This window comes from Armigeres subalbatus, chromosome 1 (genome assembly GCF_024139115.2).
Source record: "Armigeres subalbatus isolate Guangzhou_Male chromosome 1, GZ_Asu_2, whole genome shotgun sequence".
Lineage (NCBI taxonomy): Eukaryota > Metazoa > Arthropoda > Insecta > Diptera > Culicidae > Armigeres > Armigeres subalbatus.
In genome coordinates this window covers 149198831-149223274 of record NC_085139.1, presented here as the reverse complement: position 1 = coordinate 149223274, position 24444 = coordinate 149198831, and the positions used below count along the sequence as shown (strand labels likewise).

Below are 24444 nucleotides of genomic sequence, written 5' to 3'. Positions count from 1 at the left end.
AAATCCCGCAAATGTGTTTCCATTGCGTTTTGTATTACCCAATTTGCATTACCGTAACATGATTATCTTCATAATAAAAACAAAACTTTCAGCGTTACCTGAGATATTTCTATTATACAAACCTCGACAGACATTGTCAATTGAATCCCTGAATCTACCCAAAAAGATGAAAAATCCAGATTAATCCACCAAGTGAAGGTGGTGCCTTTCCTGCGCATTATAAAATATAATGATAAAAACACAATACAGTGATGAGAAAATTATTTTGAGCTTTCAATGTCTTCACTTGTCATAAAATGATTTTGTACAGTCCCATTTAATTCCACCACTTTATTGTTCCTTTGAGAGGTGCGTATTTTGACCTCAATAGTAAGGACGTCTTCAGTGTCTGAAGACACTGACGAGACACTGAAGACAGCCTTACTGTTGAGGTTGAAATACGTATCTGTCAAAGGTACAATACACCCGGTTCTTTTTTTACACGGTTGGGTTTTAGTTGATTATGACCTATAGTATCAATGAAACTATGAGTTCACCCCACGAAAAAATTCACAAAAAATCAAAGAAAATTCAGGTGGTATTTCAAAACCTGTGAAAGTTTAGGTAAACCGAGAAATTAACCGTGTAAAAAAAATTCTGGTTGTAAAGTTGTGAAATTAAATGACAATGCAGTGATCGAAGTAGCATTTCAGGGAGACAGATTACATACATACTCACACACAGAGATATCACCTCAATTTGTGGAGTTGATACGGTATATAACACTATGGTCCTCCAAACCTTCTATCGAAAGTTCGTATTTGGAGTGATCCTATAACCTTTCTGTATACTTAGTATACGAAAAAGGCAAAACGTTATCCTTAAAACAGGGTGTACCTACCAATGTTGGTCACAGTTTATATGTCTACATTTTGTTGTTTTGTGACAAGTATATTCTTATTCCGTTGTATAGAAACACAATCAGATCAAATAAAACCCTAAGATTGTGCTAGCATGTCATATTTTGAATAGATCAAATTCAATTCATTCACCTTACTGTAACCGATCTGCCTTTCGTAACCAAACTATGCAAAGCATTTGTTTTGTTTGGCGGTTACTATGAGCTACCGTGTAGCGGTACATATCCAAACGATACAATTTGCATCACATTTTACATGTTTCGTTGTTCGGTATAGCATCGTTGTCGATTTTCGCACTAGGCCTACTATGTCGTCTAATTTAGCAAAACTTAAACTTGAATCCAGCGTTCATCAAGGAATTGAAAAGTTCTGCAACATTGTTCATAAATTTGAGCACGATCTGCAGGCTGTGTATGATAGCAGAGCGTGTTTCTAAACAGTGACTTACAATGGATATGCGTTTGTAGTTCCACGGTGTTTACGTGTCACGATATCGATTTTCAATTGGTCATAAATTACTATGAAAAGTCTAATTTAGTTCGTGAAAAAGTGTAGATTCGATTTTGTTATGAGCGATACGCAGCATTCTAATAAGAGAATGCTGTATAATAGACTAGAATGATCGGAAGTGATTTGAGTTAACAGTAGTGAAATTCGTGCAAGTGAGGGCAAACAAAATCAAGCATCTACATGCTAAACGTGAAAAGATTAAATCCTCCGCAGAACTGTTCCCCCGTAGCCACAAAAACTGATAAACTGCGGAGCCAACCATCGATCGAAGCCAAAACCATAGTGGCAGGCTGTATGGACAAATGGTTTGGAGAAAAACGGCTGTGGTTGTTTGGTAACCATTTACCATTGCTACCTCGAAGGTGAGGGCCTCACGCATGAATGGAGTACGGGCAATTTGATTTTGTTTGACATTTTTTTATGTATAACCCTTGCAAAAACAGAAATCATGCCGAATTGTTTGCTATTGATTGATACCACGCTACGTTACCCAAACGACAGACGTGGCCAAAATGATTGGCAATATCTTCAATGAGCATGTTTTATAAATAATAGGAAAGGGTTTGTCAGAAGGGATATTATCTAAGTGGTAAACGCGAGGGACAATACTTCATGCTGTTCTGTTCAGAGGAGTAATTTCATGTATTATTATCAGTAATAAGGTGGTAGGTGTGTTTGTAGTACCTTTGTCACCAATAAAGTACAGGTCTAGTTCAATCACGAAGCTTTACAAAGCCTATCCAGGACAGTAGATTCATCAGAATTATGCAATATTCAAAAAAAAACCTCAGCATTTCTTATACCGAAACACAATATCTGGTTTATAGTTCGTGTTTGGCTAATTATGCATGTTAATGGATGTTATAGCAATGACATATTATAGCCAAGGATGTTATCGATCATTTAGTAATTCACGTTAGATCATTTAGTAGCTTGTGAATTTTTTAATTTCGAAATGTGTTGTATGGTGGACTTCTAGTGCGAAGGTTTTCTGCAACTCTGCCTTACGGTTCGTTGTTTGAATTCCACTAGTAACGAAGTTATAGCTATAGTTAAAGTAACTCAGATTAAAGAATAACAAAATTTCAATCATTTAGTTTAAGTTACTGCAAGTAGCGCTATAACTCTATTAATAGTTTAATTCTAACAACGAACCATTACGCAGTGTGATAGAAAAACCTTCGCGCTAGAAGTCCACCATAGAACACATTTTGAAATTCAGCTTCTGGAAAGAGTTATTGACAAACTACCAAATGATCGAACGCAAATTACTAAATGATTGATAACATCCTTGATTATAGCATTCAAATGAGTTATATAAATCTCATTATAACACCCATTTAGGTGATTCAGTGGAACTCCAATGATGGAACAGCAGTTACATGACTACATTTTGTTTAACTAATTTTTGCTATTTTTAGTGAGTCAATAATATTTAAACAGATGATAGTTAAAGAATTTCTATTTCATCATTACATATTTCTCAGAAATCTTAAAAAAATTCCAATTCGTCCAAATCTACAATGATTTCCATGTAACACGTTAAGCCACTAAACCTTGTTTTTATTCTTCGAGAGATTAATACCCTAGCGATTTTACTTGGTGAATGCTGATTTGTGAATGAGAAAAGGCTATAAAACGTAAATCAGGATTAGGTTCTTGAACTCTGTCAGTGATTAGGCTTGGTCTCTGTGTGAATTCCATGAGAAAAAAAAAGTTAACTACTGTGCAGTAAAATTAAAATTGTACTAATTGAACGAAATTAAACGACATACAAAGTTGAATGATACATACCACAAGATGCATACAGCACCGGCTGGAATTGAAATTGGAAATGGTTTTGTTTGTCTACGCCGCGGTGGCCAGCAACATCAAAAGTAATAAATTATTTCTGCGCATACCATAGCTATTACCAAGCTTCCATTCTAGAACGAAATTTGCATAGAGGAAACATTTCCCCGAGAACACAATAAAGCGTTACAACAGGGATATAGAAATAGAATAATGACAGCAACAACGATGAAGAAGAATATGCAATCAACAAGCACCATTGACATGGAAGCGGTGAACGGAAATCCTTGTGTTTCCACTTTCTCTAACTCCAGGATTGATTTGAATTTTTTAATAGTGCTGCAGTTGCGACCCAATTATATTGAAGAAAAGCGATGAAAAGTATAGAATCAATCGATTGCAATTTTGTTTTACACTTGTATTTTTTCGTGTAATGTACTAATGATTTGCTGTATGCTGCAACTCCTTCGGTACTTCATCTCATAGCTTCCATAGAATGAAAACTTGAAAAACATTAAATGGGGGTCGTGGGTTCGAGTCTCATCGAAGTGAAAATGCACGCAAAAAAATAGTTCTAGCGAGTTCATCAACAGTCACGAATTCGGGAATACAGTCACGTTTTCTGGAACGTTCTGGAAAGCGTGACTGGTGCTCCCGAATCCATGAGTTAAATCACGGTGTATTTTTGCTGGTTCACGAATTGGGTTCACGCTTTTTTTTTGCGTGTGGTTACCTCCAATTCTTCTTCTTCTTATTGGCATTACATCCCCACACTGGGACAGAGCCACCTCGCAGCTTATTGTTCATTAAGCACTTCCACAGTTATTAACTGCGAGGTTTCTAAGCCAGGTTACCATTTTTGCATTCGTATATCATGAGGCTAATACGATAATACTTTTATGCCCAGGGAAGTCGAAACAATTTCCAACCCGAAAATTGCCTAGATCAGCACCGGGAATCGAACCCAGCCACCCTCAGCATGGTCTTGCTTTGTAGCCGCGCGTCTTTCGCACGGCTAAGGAGGGCCCCGGTTACCTCCAATACATTTATCAAAGGTTACCTCCAATACATCCAATACAAAGGCTAAGGTTACCTCCAATACATTTATCAAATCAAAATCTTCCACATAATGTACATATTCACATCTGAGTTTTCAGAACATTGTAAATTAATGTCCATGTCGGGTAATAAACCACCTTTGTTGCAATTCTGAGCTCAATCGGGCATACCAAACCTATTTCTAGAATGCTAAGGTGACGGAGGTGTATTTTCCTATGTATTTGGTCTGAAACCCTAATGCAAACATCAAATCAAATGGGCCAGCTCATGCAAGTAGCGATTGAGCTGAATATTTCAGAGATTGATTTTCTCACTCAAAGACACAATCCTGGGGGGCAGAGCTGTCCTACTCAGTTTGCAAAAACTTTGTTTTTTTTATTTATATTTTTCTCAATTTTTAACAATTCAAAAAAATTATTCAGTTAGTGCAACTAATAGATGGATATATGAGTTTTCTAAATGTCACTTCGAGCTTGAGCTTGAGCTTGATTGACTGCTCGTAGTTGCTATTCCATTATGACCAGATCAGCTGTTCTTACTCAGGGAACCAACAGATGTTTGCTTGGGACTAGCTCACATCTTCAATGTACAAGTACTGGTGATCTCATTTGTTAGGTCATACTGGCGCCTGCCACGTCAGAATGCAAGTCAATGTATCGAAAGGGAAGGAAATGATGATGCAATCACTTGCCCACTGCAAGCCGAATATACCTCTGCACTTGCCACGAATTCATGCGGAATTTGTTGGAATGTTTGGGTTAGGTTCGAGAGGCAGAGGTCCGTCTTGGTTAACGAGCTGTCAATGTGATAGATAGGAGAAAGCAACTGATGGAATTTCTAATTGGATGTTTGGAAACGCGCTTTATAGTTCATTTCCAATTCTAGCAGATTACTACTCAAGTTGAAGGTATCCCGACTAGAAGAGCATAACAAAAATTGAACACAATTTTAACATATTGTGATATTTATAACTTTTTTTTTTTTTTTGTCTTTATTTAGGAGACTTTCAGCCCGAGGCTGGCTCATCTCCGGATAATATTTATAACTTATTTTGATACAATTTTGTTCTCAGTAGCCATTATCTTTCAAATGTTGTAACAGGATTATATCATAATATGATTTGAAAAATGCTTAACACCGAATTGCCCAATAGTAGGCAATTAAAATAGATGTAGCAAAGTCTCCCAGCCATAGGTATATCATAACGCTAATATAATTTGAGAAGGTTGCCTTATTTGTTATGTTGTTAATTTCATGTTCTCGAAAAATATTCTTGTTCAGACAAAAACAAAAAAAATATGATTGTTGATCACAATCTGGAGACCTATCACGACCTGTAAAAATTCCAACTGCACAGAAACAATATATTTTTTTGTATCTGATTCTGTTATAAATTTCTAACAGAATATGTTATTTTTATGATAAAATTGTAACAAAATTTGATAGTTTTTTGTTTCCAGTAGTGCAGTTTTTGATAGAAATTTAGTTATTTTAACAACATCCTGCACCATGTTTTTAACAAATTTTGTTATAAAAATTTAGTATAACATAATAACATAGTATGATATAATTTTGATATGACTTCTAGTCGGGATAGGAATTGAGATGGAAACGGTATGGAAGTCCATTTTCAGTTATAGCTATTACTAGAACCAGTGTTGGTTAAAACTCAGCTATTAGAACACCACCACCGGACTTTTTCTGGGACGTTAGAAAACTCCTGTCATCTCTAAATACATTAAAGTTACTTCCAAAAATTTCTTCACTCCTAACGCTTTCATCCCAGCTTGTTTCAGTTGCCAGAATAATCAAAAAGGATGGGCTTAATAAATTTTTAAAAATATCCTTCATTTTGGCTGGGCTTTTCATTCGATTGAAATTCTGACAATAAATTAGAACTTCAGTCGAATTCTGTTTCTGCGAAGAAGTTTTTGAAAGTATGACGGTCGACGAAATATTTACCTCTCCTGATGTTTCATGTAGCGTGTTATCTTCACTTGTTAATGTTACTTCCGGAGAGTGCGTCATACCCGATGAAAATTTGGTGGGCTGTAGAATTTATATGCGGCCTCCCTAGTGCGTTGAAGTTGTTGAGTGCGTTCACTGGAAAGGAACGAACGGTGTTATTGAAGGTCTACCAAGGCGTCGTTGCGAGATATTCCTAGATCCTCGTGTACATCCAGGAAAATTTGACGCAATAGTTGTAAGTCTGTTGGTAGTCCTTCAGATGCTAGCATTGCAGTGGCGCTGGTTTTGGTGGTTGCACGAATGCATACTGTAGGTGGCTGGTCGTGCAAGTATGACAGGAACATCCGCACAATGTCCATAATTTTTGGGTCCCGTAGTCGTGCTTTTAAAAAACGTCGATCACCAGACGCAGCAGATTGCTCTGTGAGTCTTACTCAGGGTTGGGAAAAATCAAATTTTCAAAAAATAGAGGATGATCAAACTCACCCGCGATCCTACTTTTAAATTATCAAGTGATAAAAACTCGCCAGCGATTAAGAATCGTTTGAAAATCTTATCTTGATTTGAAGCACTTACCGTTACATTTTGAACACTTTTTCCTTACTACCATGAAACCATAACGCCAACTAGAAGATATAACGGGACTGTTCACAACTAGCTGATCATAGTAAAGATTAATGTTTGAATGAAAACTGTGAGTTTATTATCGTTTGAGTACATAATTTGAGAAGTTGTCGCCGGCGACAACTCGCCTACTGTTTTCACGTGAAAAGTTTTCACATGAAAATGGCAATCATTATCGTCTGATAATGATTCAGCACAACACTGACTATAGGTGGTCGCATTGGGTCCAGCAGAGGAGGGTGCTCGATATCCATTTGAAGTCGGCTTTCACTGCTGCAAGAAAGTTGTGCTGGCTGTTGTTGTTGTTGGCTTTGTGACTGTTGATAGTTTTCTGGTTGATGTTGTTCTTTTTGAATAGGTGGTTCTGCTCGATATGGGTTGATAGTTTCACCTTTTCTAAAATTAATTAGTTTTGGGACCGATAGACCAGGGATAGGATGGTCGGTGATAGAGGGTGGACCGGCAAATTTAACTTTAGCAATAGCAAGTAGTTCCTTGTCTTTACCCATGTGTCCTTGAGTATGATCTTTGAAAGTTGCAGGTGGTTTGTTGCTAATACGAACGGATTGTTGTTTTTTTCGTTTCCTTCGATGCCTACCCTTATCAACGGCTTTTTCTTGGAGCTTTTGCCTATTCAGCTTCTTGTCGTATGTCGACCAGTCTGGCCTCCAATACCATTTATTTCCCAGCATCCGCCAACCACCGGAAGAAAGGTCTTTTTTCGATTGAGCTTCGTTGCTCAATTTAGTGAATTTGGCTCGACGCTCTGCAAACAGGTCCATGATTGCATTATTGGTCACGTCTTGCAATCATGGATTATTGGTTCACGTAGGTAAGTGGTTTAGCTCCTCAATATTACGACGTTTTTCTTGTGTAAATGACGCGATTCCTTAGCATGTCCATATTACCCCCAGTCCCCTAAGTGCGAGATTTCAATCATCCAAATTTGTGTACACTGGGACTGGGGTCACTTTTTATGCGGATGAAATTGCTTCTCTATAGTAGTCACTTCATTTTATGTTGATGTTTCGTTTCGGGATGTTCTTCCTCCTTATTATAGACACCCAGAGGCGCCGTCACGTTCCGAGACGTGGATAGGACAAAAACTGGATTATCAAATCTATTGAATACTAGGGAATTTCCGGAGATCCACTCGAATTACAAGAGATTTTTTCGGACATCCTCAGATAAGTTATAAATTCCCTATGACTGTTAAGACAGTCTTTAAATTTTATAAAATATTTGATGATTTCAAGCAATTCACTAGCTTCTAGGAACTCGAACCCTTAGAAATATTCTGAAACAGCTACGATCTATCGGTGAAACTTAGGATCGTTCAAAAATCTTTAAGGGAGTTCAGTACTATTTAAGGTTTTCCAGTTTTATTTCTATCTTCTAAGATTTCATGCAAACGTAGGTATATTTGTGATTCCTACAGATTCAAATAAACTCTTAGAAGCTTTCAAAAATTTTCTTCTCATAGGCTTACTATCAGACATCAGCATGTACTACAATCATCATAAACTGCTTCATATTCGCATATTGCTGCGATTGTTCTCTCATATCTTTGTTTCTTTTCTCAACTTTTGGAGACGAGCTCGGCAGTCTATTGACTTACGCTTCTGGCGTATAGATAGGAAATTTGGCGAAGACTTAACAATTACATCACATAATGTGGAATAGGCTACATAATTTTTTAAGTGAATCCTCGATCTATACTTTTGGTCATCTACCTTGCCAAGATAACAAAATTTCCTTTCCGTGCTAATGTTGAGATTCTCGGTCTCTAGTAGCAACAATAACTACACGCTAACATTCCTCTCTTTGCTCAACTGACTCGACTCGTAGGTAGTGAATGCAACCTTTATTCACTTGGATCGTAGCGAAATTCACACCAGTCATGACCAGTCACGGAGAAGCAACCATTGACAAGTACAATCAGTCTTAGCTAAGTTAAGCTAAGCTATATTCTTGTTTAGATATTCATCTTTTGATTACTTCTCCTGTTAGTCTGTCAATTATTCTTATAAAATTTCATAAATTATCTGAACTAGCAGAAATAATTACGTACTTCCAGAAAATGTTCTACAGTTTTATGGAACAACATAAATCATTAGAAACTTGAAGACTTCTTGGAATATCTCAATACATCATTAAGAACTTTTTAAAGTGGGATGAATTCTTCATAGACTCCAAGAAGTTTTTCGAAATACAATCCCTACAATCCCTGAAACGTCCACGATTTTCAGTTTTACCTCTGATTAACTGTGAAACGTTTTAATGATATTTTTTTAGATCTCGAGATTGAAACAGTATTGACATTATTAGATCTTTTAGCACAGAGAACAGACATGGAGGCTCGTACAAAATTTTGTTAAAAACATTTGTAAAGGTCCGCAGCGCTGCCAACGCAAACTGCCCGACATACGAACTCACTCTGACCAAGCGATGGCGTTGGCTTACACTACGTAAACAAGGTGATACTGCCTAGTGACAATACGGACTGAACACTAGCCACCACTAGCGCTAAAAAGTAAAATACGGCAAAATTTTCATCATCATGTTAATATTGGACAGCACACTAGCACCGCGCAACGGGGAAGTAACGACAAAATGACCAGTACAAAGTTTTACATAACTTTGCGACGTAAGATGAACTCTGTTTTCTGTGCTTTTAGTCATCCATATGGTATTTTCATACCATAATCATGGGTAGGACAATGCTTCGACTGTCCTACCCAGGTATTTCCATGCGTAGGACATGTTCTACCCACTCACGGCACCACTGTAAGGCACCCAACATGTTCCTATAATGGACACTCGCGTGTTTATTTTTTACAAAATTGTAAAAAATTATCTAATTTTACTTTCCATAGCATTTCCAATGCATGTAATCAAATCATAGGACTGTAAGGTAGGTTCTCCCGATGAAATTTCATAGCAAAATGTTTACATTGTGCTGTAATAATGCAAAAATGGCTGGAGGGTTCACTACTGGTCACTATACGCTACTACCTTTACTTTGATTTTTTTGTGGGGTCAACTCAATGTTTTGTTAAATTCAAAGGTCAGAAACAGCCAAAAACAATCCGCGTGAAAACTGACCCCAGTGTATTCCAATACTTTATAATATTTTGCATTGTTTTTTATACAGAACAGTAATTAAATCTATCATCCGCTGATTGGGAGAATGAAAACTTCCAGGTTTTTTTTGACGTAGGACTTACGTCTCTCTTTACTATACCGGGTGTCATTCCAAAATATTCAAATCGACCGCGTTACGCTGTGTTGAAAGATTTTAAACGTTAATAGCGTTTGTCTCAATGGACGAATTTCTGCGGTAAGCCCCTCAATCGACAGATTTCAAGTATGCCTTTCATGTCCATGCTTGATAAGACCCGAAAAACTTGTTTCAATAGGCATGAAACTGTTTTCAATGAAAAACATTGAGATCAAGGGAAGCTATAAATATGGGTACCGTATAATTCTTGCATCATTCCATTACCACGTTCTCATTGGTGCAGACACCAGCGAATGAGCAGCCGCTGGGTCTGCCGAGAAGCCATAAAATAGCGCAACGCGATTTTTTCTTTTCATTCTGACCGGGACAAGCGAAGCAACCGCATCATCGATTGAACAGCACTCACACCTTTGAGCAGGGAATGAAGTCTGCACCGACCGCTTTTTCGGCTCGACACCATCGAAGCCACCATCATCAGCCGAAATCTAGCCAGTACAGCAGCAGTCCACCCTACAGACCCATCAAAGCAGCGATGCTGAGCAGATACCGGCAGCAGCAGCAGAGTCGAGCCGAGACCGGCCGGCATCGGTGATGAGCCGAGATAGGCTGAAGAAAAGCCACATGATGCAGCATATATGTCCAAAAAACAAACGGTTCTTCAGAGAGCCAATAATAGAGATCAATATCAAAGCTTTCAATACCCTTCGGGATAGGAATTGTACTTGGGTGCCAAATCCAATATTCTAGTGATAAAATTTTATGCGTGATTTTCATAAATAGCGTCAAAACTAACAGTGGATAATTTTTCTGATTTAACCGCGAAGTGGACGAAGGACTTCGCTTGACCATGCCTAAAAAAACATAAGATGTCCAAATCTCTCACATAATATTTGGATATTTGGATTAAAAAAACACCGATAACAGCTCAAACATTAATAAACTATCAATCGATTTTTCATCAAATGTTGGATTTTTTGGCATTGATCAAGAAATATCTAGATAAACATTGTTTTATACTGATCGCACACAAAGCGAACGTGACTGAATGATCGTCCCATGTTACCATTTCTAAATCTTATCACCAGAAATCCCATGTCCAAGTGTTTCCTTCCTTCTACTACTAACAATGTTGTCTCAGAAAAGAACACGTACTTCCCACCTGAACTGCAATTCTAAGCTCGCTTGCCCGGCTTATTGGCATGTATCTAGCGAAAAGTCCCGTTAGGAAATAGACGCCAGCAGCGAGCAACAAGCATAAAAAAGAAGACGCCCTTCTCGAACGCGTTGATGATGATGACGCTTTGGCTGGCAAAAAAGCGTATAAATAAGGTATAAAAGAAAAGTGCATTCGCTCGCAGAGCATTCATTCTTTTTTATACCACCACTAGAAAATCGCGGTTATTTGAAAAGATCGTTTTCTTACTTTTTGGACTTAGCCGAAGCAAACAGCCTTTTTCAAGGCTCTAAGAGTTAAAAATAATGTTCTCCTTCAGTCGCTATCGCACGGATTAGGAGGCCCTACATCCCCTGCTGGGCCAACTTGTGGCTTATTTCAGGCAGTCCTTCAGTGGGAAGGTTGCCACTGTCGAGGCAAATATTACGTGACCGGACAGATACTTCTTGAATTGTTTTTGATGATTCTTGTTCGAGGTAGATTTGATTTCCGTGTCGGTTTGATGAGAAGATTTTGCCAAGGAATGGTATGCAACGCCGATTATTTATCCAAAATAGTTGATGTGAGAAATTTGGACATATTATGTATCTTAACCTTCTGTCTGTGTTCAAAAAAACTTACGTTGTCTGTGCTCTGGGGTCAAATTGACCCCAAATTGAAGTTGCTATAACTTTTTTAATGTTTGACCAATTTTGGATTTTTGGGGCTGTTTCGAAAGATAATTTAATCATCTTTCAGGTCGTTACCAAAGATTGACTATAGGTGGGTGGGTACATCGCGGGGAGGGGTTTTAGTGAACAAGGGTACAAAAACAGTATTTTTTCATGATTATTTTGCTCATATCCGAAAATCCTACCCATTTTGAACTGCACCTTTCTTAAAAAGGTTATGCAGGAAGGCATGTTCTTTGGCATGAGGCGTTGATAAGTTTAGAACTCGGCCGCCAGGTGGTGGTATATTTGAATTCATTATTTTAGACTAATCAAGATATTCCGATATATATATTATATATAGAATTCTTCTCAGTGTAAATATTCTTATCGCACAAATTTAAAAATTGGAAGAAGTGCTCATTATATTGAGCACCGCTTTGTAGTGCTAGACATCCTGAACAGTGTTTCCGAATACAACTTGGGTGTAGGTATGAGGGATCTCAAGCTAAAGCAATATTTCATATATGCAAGAATATTGCAAGTACACTGGCGAAGCCTATTTGTAAATTTTCTAATTATTTATTCCGTCACATGACAGTTCATTCCTACCAGACGAACTTTGTTAAAGACGTCATCTTTACAAATTTCAAATTTGTTTTATAAGAATATTTACAAAGAGGAAAATTCCATATACATATCGGAATTACTTGAGTAGTCTAAAACAATGAATTCAAATATACCGCTACCTAGCGACCAAGCTCTAAACTAATCAATGCCTCATGTCAAAGCACACGCCTTCCTGCACCTTTTTGAAAAGGTGCAGTTAAAAATGGGTAGGATTTTCAGATATAAGTAAAATAATCATAAAAAATCACTAGTTTGTACCCTTTTTCACAAAAACCCCTCCACGCGATGTACCCGCCCACCCATAGTCAATCTTTGATAACGACCTGAAAGATGATTAAATTATCTTTCGAAACAGTCCCAAAAATCCAAAATTGGCCAAACATTAAAAAAGTTATAGCAATTCCAATTTGGGGTCAATTTGACCCCAGAGCACAGACAACGTAAGTTTTTTGAAAAAAGTACACTGCAGTGCATATTTTCAAGATTTTTCAAGCAATTGCAATTTGCACCTAGGAGACAGATCTCGGCGAGTTTTACCAAACTACCAAAAATTAGGAGAATCGGTTGAAAACTAAACAAATGGCAGCCACTCAAAGTGGCCTGGGGTCATATTGACCCCAGAGCACAGACAAAAGGTTAAAGGCATGGTCAAGTCAAGTCCTACGTCCACTTAGCGGTTATGTCACAGACATTACCCACTGTTCGTTTTTTCTATAGAAATTTCACCGGGATTTTCTCAACATTCAAAACGAGATGCTTTCCTGTACAATCGCAAATGAGTTTGCTCTTACTTACCCACGTAAGGGCTCGATGAAATTTGAGAATGATTTTACCAACACTGTCCAAAAGTAATTATATTAGTTTAGTAATTACAATAGAATTAGGTTTCAATTAGACCACAAAGGTTCGTTGGAAAACTTGAATAAACAATTATGATATAAAAAAAAAGTATGCGCAAAAAACAAGACGTTAGTTACGTGTCGGGAAAACCACAGATGAAGGAGACATTTAACAGAAAAACGGGAATAGATTATCGGCTCCAAGAAGAGCCACTACACAGTCATCAGAGGTGACAATGAGTCTAGGGGGTGATGATGGATCATCGCTTTCACTTCTTCTTCTTCTTCTTCTTCTTCTTCTTCTTGGTATTACATCCCCACACTGCCGCCTTGAGCCGCCTCGCAGCTTAGTGTTCACTTAAGCACTTCCACAATTATTAACTGCCAGGTTTCTAAGCCAAGTTTTAATTTTTGCATTCGTATATCACGAGGCTAACACGATGATACTTTTATGCCCAGGGAAGTCGAGGCAATTTCCAATCCGAAAATTGGCTAGACCAGTACCGGGAATCGAACCCAGCTCGCTTTCACTACTTTTGTTAAAAGAAAATCGTTCAAAAAGGTCACTTGTCTTCTATTTTTCTTGTTCTCAAATACATTCGATTCATTTTCCAAGCATTCTTAGTTGTTGCAGCATTGACCTATTGTAATTGTAATTTTATTCATTCAGTTTTACGTGATCCTGTAGGTACAGACCTTATTTTCAGGACAAGGAAATTTATATAAAAAAAATTATACAAAATGGAAAATTAAATAATTGGAATTACATAGATTTGTTCTATTTTTCTCGAAAGCTTGTCCTAAGCGAACTATTGAATGCGTTGGTGGAGATTTGTTCTTTTACCGACAACGGGAGTCGGTTCCAGGCTATAGTCCCTGCGATGAGGACATTCTTCCTCATAGATGACGTGTGTCGTGAAATCACAAAAGCACGAGCACGTTCCAGTTGCCCGCGTATTCTCCTATTCTCTTCCCCATTTGACTCATAGTTATTTTTATTTGAACCATATACCTACCTACTTCGTTGCATATTCTTTCATGACGTCTCTTGTGGTTTGACCGATAAACGACAGTATCCCCCCCTGAGGAAAACACAAGCCCCGTGTCGAAACGTTGGGTAAATAACATACTCGTTTTACTATAATTAAAACTGAGTAACCATTTTTTATTAAAATGCATATACCTACTTCTACATTATTTTGGTTACCTATGAAAAATGCTGTTTATTTTCTTCCGATTGGAGGTGGAGTTAAACTAGGTCCTTCAGTGGTACTTGGTGTAGTAGTTGAAATAGTAGTCGAAGTTACATCAGGTGATGTAGGTGTGATCTCCGGGGCAATGGTGGTGACTGGGTTTTCTACATCGATTGATCCATTGCCGTTAATGTTAACCACCTCGGCCACTATAATTGCCATATGGTTGATAACATCCACATTGATCGGAATATTCGCCAGAGGATTGTTCTGCACTGATTCAGGTAGATCAGTAACCGGAACAGCGGTCTGTTTTATAATAATTGGGCTTCCAGTTATGCAGGAAAGCACCAGCACGGTGCCGACAAGGCAGACAATGAACTTCATACTGGAATCACAATTTGTTCGTGAAATTTGGGAAGCGTTCCTACTGACTAGCGCTTTAAGCTATCCACAGCTATCTTTTATATCCAATCGATTCATGATGACATCGAACTTAGAAGCCAAACTGATAACAGTTGGGGATTATTTTATTTATTCAGAATAACGCCGGAGTGGCTTTTGCAGTATATAACAGTCACCTCCATTGGCTTCACGACGGCCACCAACCAATAACAGTTAGGGTAGGGAAGATGGGTGAAAATTCACCACCTCAACTATTTTGGCATTTTAATGAACATATGCAAACATAATTATTGAGCCATCCCCGCATCTAAGAATTTACTTTGTATGTCACATTGATCTCCATCTTAAGACAATTGGGATTTAACGTAAAGTTATATGTAGTGCCAGGTAAAATTCAAGTTTGTAATATATATTTAAGAATAGACCAAGTTGTTTTTTTATACTAATTATACGAAATCTTGCAGGCAAGCTATAAACTGCAAATCGTTAGATTATAATGAAAATATAAGAAATATTTTGAATATTTTCATTACAGTGAACTATACATATGTAAGTAGTTCACTCACAAAAGAACAGCAAAAAAAAAATCTGTAAATAAATAAAGATTTTCCACAATAAAATATAAAATTTCCAATTAAGAAATCAGGGAGATGCAAAGTTTCCAGAAATAATAGAGAGAATTCCAAGAGACAAAACAATATAAGCACTTTTAAAAGTTAAAATTACAATTATAAAAGAAGAATTTCCCATAAAGAAATCAAAATTTTCCATTGATAAAAAATACAAAATTTCCACAAATAAATCAATATTACTGATAAAAAATTACAAAATTATCCACAAAATATTTTTTTTCACAGAGAATTCTTTCTAAACTACTTTTGTGAGGACTAATATAAAAACTCCCCCTAAGAGATTTTATATTAGTCCTCACAAAAAAGGTAAAAACGATACAAGTGCGTTGAGTCATTCAGCTCCACGGGCGAATTTTAGTCCATTTTCACCTACACAGTGATAGAGAACGAATCTATTATAATGAGTAATCTTTTTGTTTCACTAGGAAAGCTCAAGAGGTACGATAAACATGAATCACTTGCCCAAATCAAACGAAAACTATATGTAGCTGTGTGCGGTTATACAACCTTGAAGATTAGAACTGTGTTATTATTATGCACTCAAAATGTCCTGATTTCTAGTTAATACGTCTCGCGCTGAGAATCATAGGGGCATAAGTGCATTGATCGATTTATCTTCGTCGATGTTTTCTTTTTATTAATGTGGCGAATTGGGGTAGATTTCCGAAGATTTTATTGTTTGATGTGATAAAGGTTGATTCCATCTTTCACCAGAATCAATAATCACGGTTGTAGCTTTTGAAATAATTGTATTAAGAGAAATCGATCAATACAGTTACGCCACTATAATTCTCAGCGCAAGACGTTTTTAGTATTGCTACACAGTATCTGGAGAAACTTACTTGTCACAAATGGAATACTGACGAATTAACCAAATTTCACATCCAAACTGTGTGACTAATAAACATTTTTTCTGAACACCTTCCTGTGACATTTGAAATCTCTCAAGAAGCCATTTATAATCCAATCAGCTCAACTTTTAATTATCATAGAGCTGATTGGGATTTAGACAGAAACATACATTGATAGCAATGCTGATGTTGATATTCCTTCGGACATCAAATGTGATAATGACAATGTGCTCGTATCTGTGAGCGTCGAAGCCAGAGGCATTGTAATTTACAAATGCTAAGTTAAATTCAACTCCGTTATTACTTAAAAAAACATATCTTAAAAACATTAGCCAAAAACTTATGTGAAAGAATTCGTGACTCGCCAAAGTTATACGACGAGATATGTGTTTGGGTTTTACACCAAATAAATTCACTTAACAGTGATACTGCTTTTATCGCATTTGGCCGAGACTAGAGCTGTGCGCCGCCGCGATTTTTATGCGCCGCCGCCGCCACCGTTTTTGACCGGCGCGCCGCTGTAATTTTTTGACCGCGCCGCCGGTGAATTTTGAGCGAGCCGTTGAAATAATTTAAGTTCTGTAGCCTGGGGGTAGTTTTGGGAATTTATCCTCCTCTCCAATTTGTTAGAAGAAAAATTCCGTTTACCCTTATACATTTGAAAAATTTCGGCTGCGCCGCTGAAAAGAACATTTACGCTCAACCGTCTTTTCATGTTACTTTGATGTTAGGATGCAAATAGATTTTTTGTTAAGATTACTTGTTTTTCATTTAATTGATTTTCGAATTCTTTTAAATATGATACATGGCAATCTGCGCAAATAAATCGATTAACTAACTATGTTATCGCCCGGTTCGTTTCAGGTCTTCCCATAATTTCCTAGAGAGATCTCAACGCGTAAACTAATATCTTACGGTCTATATATCAATATTCCTAGTGATTTATGAATCATTTTTTTTTCTTTTTAACGAGACTTTACCCAACAGAGGGTATTCGTCTCTCAGAATCAAATTGGATATACATTCAACATGTGTTCCATTTCAGGTAACCCAAGAATTCCGCGATCTTAACCCGAGTAGACAAAAATAGCTCAATAATATCAAATGTTGATAAAATAGCAAAATGAGATATGGACATGATTGATATAAGAGATAAAAGATCAGGCGACAATATCAATATTTTGCACTAAAATATCATGAGAATATCAAGATATGTGATTTGTAATAAGTGATCGATATCAAGTGCCATTAGTTTTTTCTTATCCATAGCATATCTTGATATTTAAATGATATTTCGGTGCAAATTTTTGATATTGTGGCCTGTTCTTTTATCTCTTTTATCAATCAAGTCCATATCATTTTTTGTTATTCTGTTCATAGCTTCTGCCCGGGAAAGTCAATACGGGTAATGAAAGATCTATTAGCTCCTTCTTGAAATTTGACTTCTTGTTTAAGGGTTATCCAATTTGGTTATTTGGATCACATAGAACATGAACCGTTTTTAGACATATCTAAGATCCAATAAGGCGTAAACTCAAGGAAATTCTCGGAAGATTTGCATTAAAATAATTTTGAGCAGATATCGAATTTGGATGTATGGAATAAAAAGCGCACAAATTTTCAAGGCTTCCCCTAAGACGCTCAATACTAATTAAGTATCCATTGTGAAAAAGAGATAATAGCCTTTTGGGTACGCGAGCAGATCTTCATGCCTAAACTCCAGAGAATTCTTGGATGAACTTGGATGGAAAACTCTCATCGAATTTAATTTTATGGACAACAGTCAGCATAAACGAATAAAAATAAAACTTGCAATCCCTCAAGGAGCTCAAGGCCTATACTTCAGGCAATTCTTGTATGGACTGGGATGAATATTTTTTCTTTATCGGTAGGGATGATTCTTTTCTAATTATTATAAAAATTGGAAAACGATCCGTTGCGCTTAAAATTGTATTTGCTAAAGACGTCTCACTACTCACTTCACGCTCCTAATTTTTTTACAGTGAGACGTTATAAACAAGGAATGAGAATTGAGACGTCTATCTTCTTACTCCTCATTTCTCTCTACACACTGTAAAAAAAAGAGGAGCGCGAAGTGAGTAGTGAGACGTCTCACTACTTACTATACGCTCCTCACTCATTTTGCGCTTCTCACTTTGTTAAAAACTTCTCGTAGTTGGGATTTACCAAGCAACTCGACTGAAATATATTTATCCATGAAATCAAATAATAACATTTAAGTAAACATAACCTTACAAATTGGTCTTCAATTGACTCGATAGCAGCGCACTTAGATAGATTTTATAGCTTGTTGTAGGATAACTGTAATTAATTTTAAGATTATTTCAACTTCTTTTAAGGTGTCTGGTCCTAACTTACAGCTCTACGTTCAATATGAATATGTATTTTAGTCACATATAGTTTGTCCCACGTTATGTCTATGCTCTCTTGTATGTTCCTGTTTAGATAATAGTTAAGTCTTATTTATAAGTAAATTCATTAAGCAAATATTAGGTTTACCAGTTCAAATAGAAATACATAAGTATAAAGAGAAACAGTATAATTCAATAGTTAACTTCTTCCAATAAATTCCTAATAATTCGCACTAATCACCACTCATGAAAACGTTTGCCAATCTACTCCTTTTGACATCTCCTGTATGTCAGCTTGATATGACACTTGAGCTGCCTTAATAATACAAAGGGTCTATCGCTCGACGCAACACCCCACCCGTAATACCTAATATTCAATTAGTGTTACTTTCCTCTTGTATGTCGAGTAATGCTACTTTTGTTGAAGCCCTTTGAAGCACACCTGTATCTGTCTTAACATCTACTTTCCTAACTTGACCGTCAGTCGCAGCATATGCTTTTACAACTCGTCCACGTAGCCATCCATTTCGAACATTTTCGTCCACAATGATGACCAAGTCGCCAACTTTTAGAGGACGCACCTCAGTAAACCATTTCGTTCTTCGAGCGATGGTCGGCAGGTACGCTTTAATCCACGTCTTCCAAAACTGATCCAAGAGATTGTTAAGGAGTTTCCAATTCAACTTCACCGAAACGGGATTCTCTGTAGGTATTTGGGGAGCATTATTGGCTCCGCTTGAGTCCATTAATAAGAAACTGTTTGGTGTCAACACTTTTTTTTTTTCTTTTTTTTTTTTTTTTTTTTTTTTTTTAAATGGCCCACCGCTAACCCCCACACCAAAAAGCTCATTTTTTCGAGCTCCCTGGCAGTGGACTCTTCAGAACATACACAAATAATACTCACAAATAGACATATTAACTTTTTGGCGTGTGTAAGGAAGTGGTGAACATGAACAAACAATATTTAACAAATAGGGTTACCCAGTGGAACTATTTATGTTCCTTTGAAGGGATCCCAGGTCGAAGTGACCTAAATAGTTGATAATAAGATTTTTAAAGATTTTTAAACATCATTAATTTCAAAAATAATAATTAACATAAAACATAAGTAACTATTAAGATAATAACACAATGAAAGGAGGAAAGAAAGACAGAAAGAAAGACACTGGCAGCTGACACGAAATTAAATAAGAAACGAACTAATTTTGGATTTGTAATATTCTTTTAGTTTATTTTTGAATAAAGTCTTATTGTTTATTGATTTCAATCGCTCTGGAATTACATTGTACACCGAAGGTCCACAAAAGATATTCTCATTTGTGCAAGGTTACTTGAAGCTCTAGATCTTAGTAAATTGTTAGCATGTCTAGTATTGTATTCATGAGTTCTTATTGGCAGAACCAAAGTTTGATGTCTGTAGGAAGTTTTTATCGTATCGAAAATAAACAGGCAAGTTTGCAAGTCACATAATGCCCGTATTGGTAGAATATTGTGTGAAGAACTAGTATACAGTGTAACCGAAGGAAATAACAGTGGCAACGAGAAAATATTTTTATACATCTATTTTGCATGGTTTGCAGTTTTTAAGTTTAGCTTTACATGCATGACCCCAGACAATGATAAGATATTGAATATGCGAATGTATGCATCCAAAGTAAAACTTCAAAAGTGCACTACGTGGAACAAATCTCCGAACTCAGTACATTAATCCACAAAGATAAGCAATTTTTCTATGTACAGTCTCTATATGATTTCCCCATGATAGCGTAGAATCTAGAATCAATCCCAGATACTTGAATTCAGAAACTTTCTCAATTGCAATCAGTCCAACAGATGGGTTACAATGCGATACAATTTTCTTCCGTGGGGAGTGAAATAGCATATACTTTGTTTTTGATAGATTCAGAGACAATAAATTAGAGTCAAAATATCTCATAAGTATTTGTAAATCGTTGTTCATACAATTGATAATAGATGAATTATCATGGTCTGGATAGAAAATTGCTGTATCATCAGCGAACAATCGAGGAATGCCCCGAATAGGCAGTTTTCCAAGATCATTTATGTATATGAGAAACAAAAGGGGTCCTATGTTGCTTCCCTGTGGGACACCTATATTGCACGTTTGTAGTTTACTTCGTGATTCTTCAATAGCAACATACTGTTGTCTGTCGATTAAATAACTACGTATAATGTTGTTGGCTAAACCTCTCACACCATAATATTCCAATTTCTTCAAAAGTATGGCATGGTTAAGGGTATCAAATGCTTTTTTCAAATCAAGAAAAAGACCCCCCACGACGTATTTTTTATCAATTTCACCTATTAAAAAATCAACGAGTTCTACAATAGCAGTAGATGTACTGCATCCTCGCCTGAAGCCATATTGAAATTTATATAAAATATTATGTTTGTTCATAAAAGTTACTATCCTGTTAACCAGCATTTTTTCAAAAATTTTACTAAAGACAGACAGACTGGAAATCGGTCGAAAGTTACTAGGATCGGAAGTATCCCCAGATTTATAAATAGGTGTTATCTTTGCTACCTTGAGGCTAGATGGATATGTTCCTTGCTCAATTATTTGATTAAACAAGCGAGCAAAAATATATGAAAATTTAGATGCGTTATCTTTAATTACAAATGTTGGAAAATTATCAGGGCCGCAACTTTTATTAATTTTTAGTTCATTGATAATCTCTTCAACTTCATTTTCATTTGCAGGGTTAAGAAAAATAGAATGATTCAATTGCGACATGTTGTTCAAGGGATTGACATTGGTTTTTGGAATTTTCTCGGCAAGTTTAGCGCCAATTTGGGAGAAGTATTCATTGAATATTTCGCAAACTTCATTTTTGTTTGTAGTTTTACATCCATGGGACATAAGTTCAAAATGAGTCACCTGCTTTGCTCGTCCCATTATTTTATTAATATTTTTCCATGACTTAGCATTAGAGGTACTTTCTAAAATTTTCTTATAATATTCAGTTTTGCACCTTTTTTTAGCTTCATCAGTTCGCTTAGACACATGTTTCAATAAGTTTATTAAATTTTCATTACCAGGATCATTTTTTGCACGTTTTAGATATTTTTGTTTAAGTTTTATCCATTGCCATACATAGTAATTAACCCAAGGACAATGTTTTGATTTTATGTTTACTCGTTCCATTTTAGCTCTAGTGCATTGTGCTAGCATAACATTGTATGTGTCTGTGATGCTAGAAAGTGAATCATCAACATTATCTTTAAAACGAAAGTTATTCAAAAAATATGTGAACATTTGATTTAATTTAGTTTTATCAATAATCTTCTTTGTTAGCACTATAAACTCTCTAGATCCGGTAATCTTAAGTGAAGACACTACGGGTAAGTGATCACTGACATCAGTATAAATAGTATCATTTCTTAGACAAGACAATTCATCATTAGTACATATAAAATGATCTAAGATATTATTACTTAATGGACGTGTAACACAAGTATTTGTACAACAGTAATTATAGGACTGTAAAAACATTTATAACGCACAACAACATTATTTGCAGATAAATTGACAGGAATATTCATATCCCCAACAAAAAACCGGGGTCGAGAGTTTTGAACTGAAAGTATATTCTCAAGTTCCTCAAGAAATAAATTAAAATCAAATGAGGGTGGTCTATATACACCGACTACTTCATAAAACAATTCATTTCTTTTAATTTCAAGGTGAATCAGATGAAACCCTTCTAATACAACGGTTCTCACGACATTAAAAATCAAACCATCTTTTACATAAATTGCGAGACCGCCAGACGACGTTTCACGGCAAGAAAATACTGATTTATATCCTGGTAGTTCATACAAAGCACAGTTATTAGATTTTATCCACGTTTCACCAACAATTAATACATCGATTGGAACTTCAATATTATCCAAAAGCAATGGTATACTGTCGAACTTCTCTAAATTATTCATACCTCTTATGTTCCATTGAGCAATACGGAAATAATCATTACTGTTATTATTGGGATAGGCTAAATTAAAATCGCTAATAGAATCATGGTGAAAGTTTATTAAATCAGCCATTTCAACATATATTAATCAAAGTGAACATACATTACATAGATAATATGAAAAACAAGTTAAAAAATATGAATTACTTATTACTAGAATTATTTCCACACTTTCTTTTGGGAGACGGAGTTTCTTTGTTAGATAATCTAATACTGTAACGGTTAATCAGCTCATACATATCATCTCTTGTTTTGATCAGCTCGGGCTTCGAGTGTTCATTTTTCTTAACTAGCACATTACCGTTCCTGCTTGACCAAACGTATTTTATATTGAGCCTCTGCTGATGCTCTCTCATCTCGCTTAACAACTCCAATGACAATGGTGTCAACTCATCACGCATCGTTATTGTGGTTGCTTTACCATTAATGACGTAACAAGGATTTACGGAAGAAGAAAGCAGCTTCGTAATTTCCTTCTTCTTCGAAAAAACACTCTCCTTCAATTCCACATTCTTGAAAGTTACTCGGATAGGAATCAACGAATTCTTGGTTTTTGTTTTCCCTCCTAGCCTATCAGCTGACATGACCGCATCAGTGTCAATATTCAACCCATAACAAGCAATAACTTTATGAACAATCTCAAGCGTATTTTCATCAGGAAAGAAAGGAACACCAAGAACAACAGCGTTTTTACAGTTTGCCTGACGATTAGTTTTATCCACATTATGTTCCAGCTTATAAACGATTTTCGAAAGATCATATTGTGTTTTTTTTAGTTCGCTAATTTCATGTTTCAAGTTTTCATTTTCTTCCTTTAGCTCCTGGAAGTCAGTAACAATCGAGTCAAATTTTTTTGACAAGAAGTCCTGTGATTTTTCGATTGCGTTTGTTGTTTGCCGTACTTCACACACCTAACATTCTTCATTTCCTCAGAGACAGCATTTGAAACTGCTCCCTTAAGCTCAGTAGCGAGAGCATCCACTATTGAAGTTTTATTATTTTGCATTTCTACGATTCGTTGATAAATACTTGAACAGTTATGTGAACAAAAATACATTTTATCCTTAATCCACCTAACTGCATTTCCGACAATGTTTCGGCATTTGTAATGTGCCTCAGAAAAGCAATACATGCACGTCATCAATTTGTTGGCATCTTTTTCCACCTTCTTGCACTCGACACAAATGCTATCTTCGGCTTCCATCAGTAACAGATATACCAGATCGAAAATCAATCAACAGTGATACAAAGCACAGCTGTAAAGGAGACAAACGTATTACGCATGCACACAAACACGCCAAAATGGTAATGAAAGTTATTTACTGTACACAAATCTATAAATATGAAAAGCTAATAAGTGAATAAAAAAATTTTATATTTTAATTCTTGTTTTAAATTCGGGTTTTTTAATTCATGAGATTTTCATAAGGTATAATATAATATATTGTCATCAAATAACGTACAGATGCACATTTGCTACATATGAGAGTACTATATGAATCAATTGTAGAGGCTCTAGATGCATCCAAATAATCATTCATACAGCTCACTCTTTCAAAATAGACTAAAAGCCACCCAGACAGACTATGAATTGCATACAAGTTTGTTCGC

The 24444-nt window shown here is 36.2% G+C and overlaps 1 protein-coding gene across 4 annotated transcripts in view; it reads left to right on the top strand.

Moving 5' to 3' along the window:
* Nucleotides 1–24444, top strand: part of LOC134207327 (cyclin-dependent kinase-like 1) — a 127705-nt gene that overhangs the window by 9145 nt on the left and 94116 nt on the right. For 2 of the 4 annotated variants that reach the window (XM_062683054.1, XM_062683049.1), the window contains exon 1: nt 1171–1771. The exons of the other annotated variants lie outside the window; for them this stretch is intronic. In XM_062683054.1, coding sequence (XP_062539038.1) covers nt 1590–1771 — 182 coding nt within the window. In that variant the 5' untranslated portion in view covers nt 1171–1589. Of the gene's footprint in view, nt 1–1170; nt 1772–24444 lie in introns of those variants that run through there. 4 annotated transcript variants of the gene reach the window in all.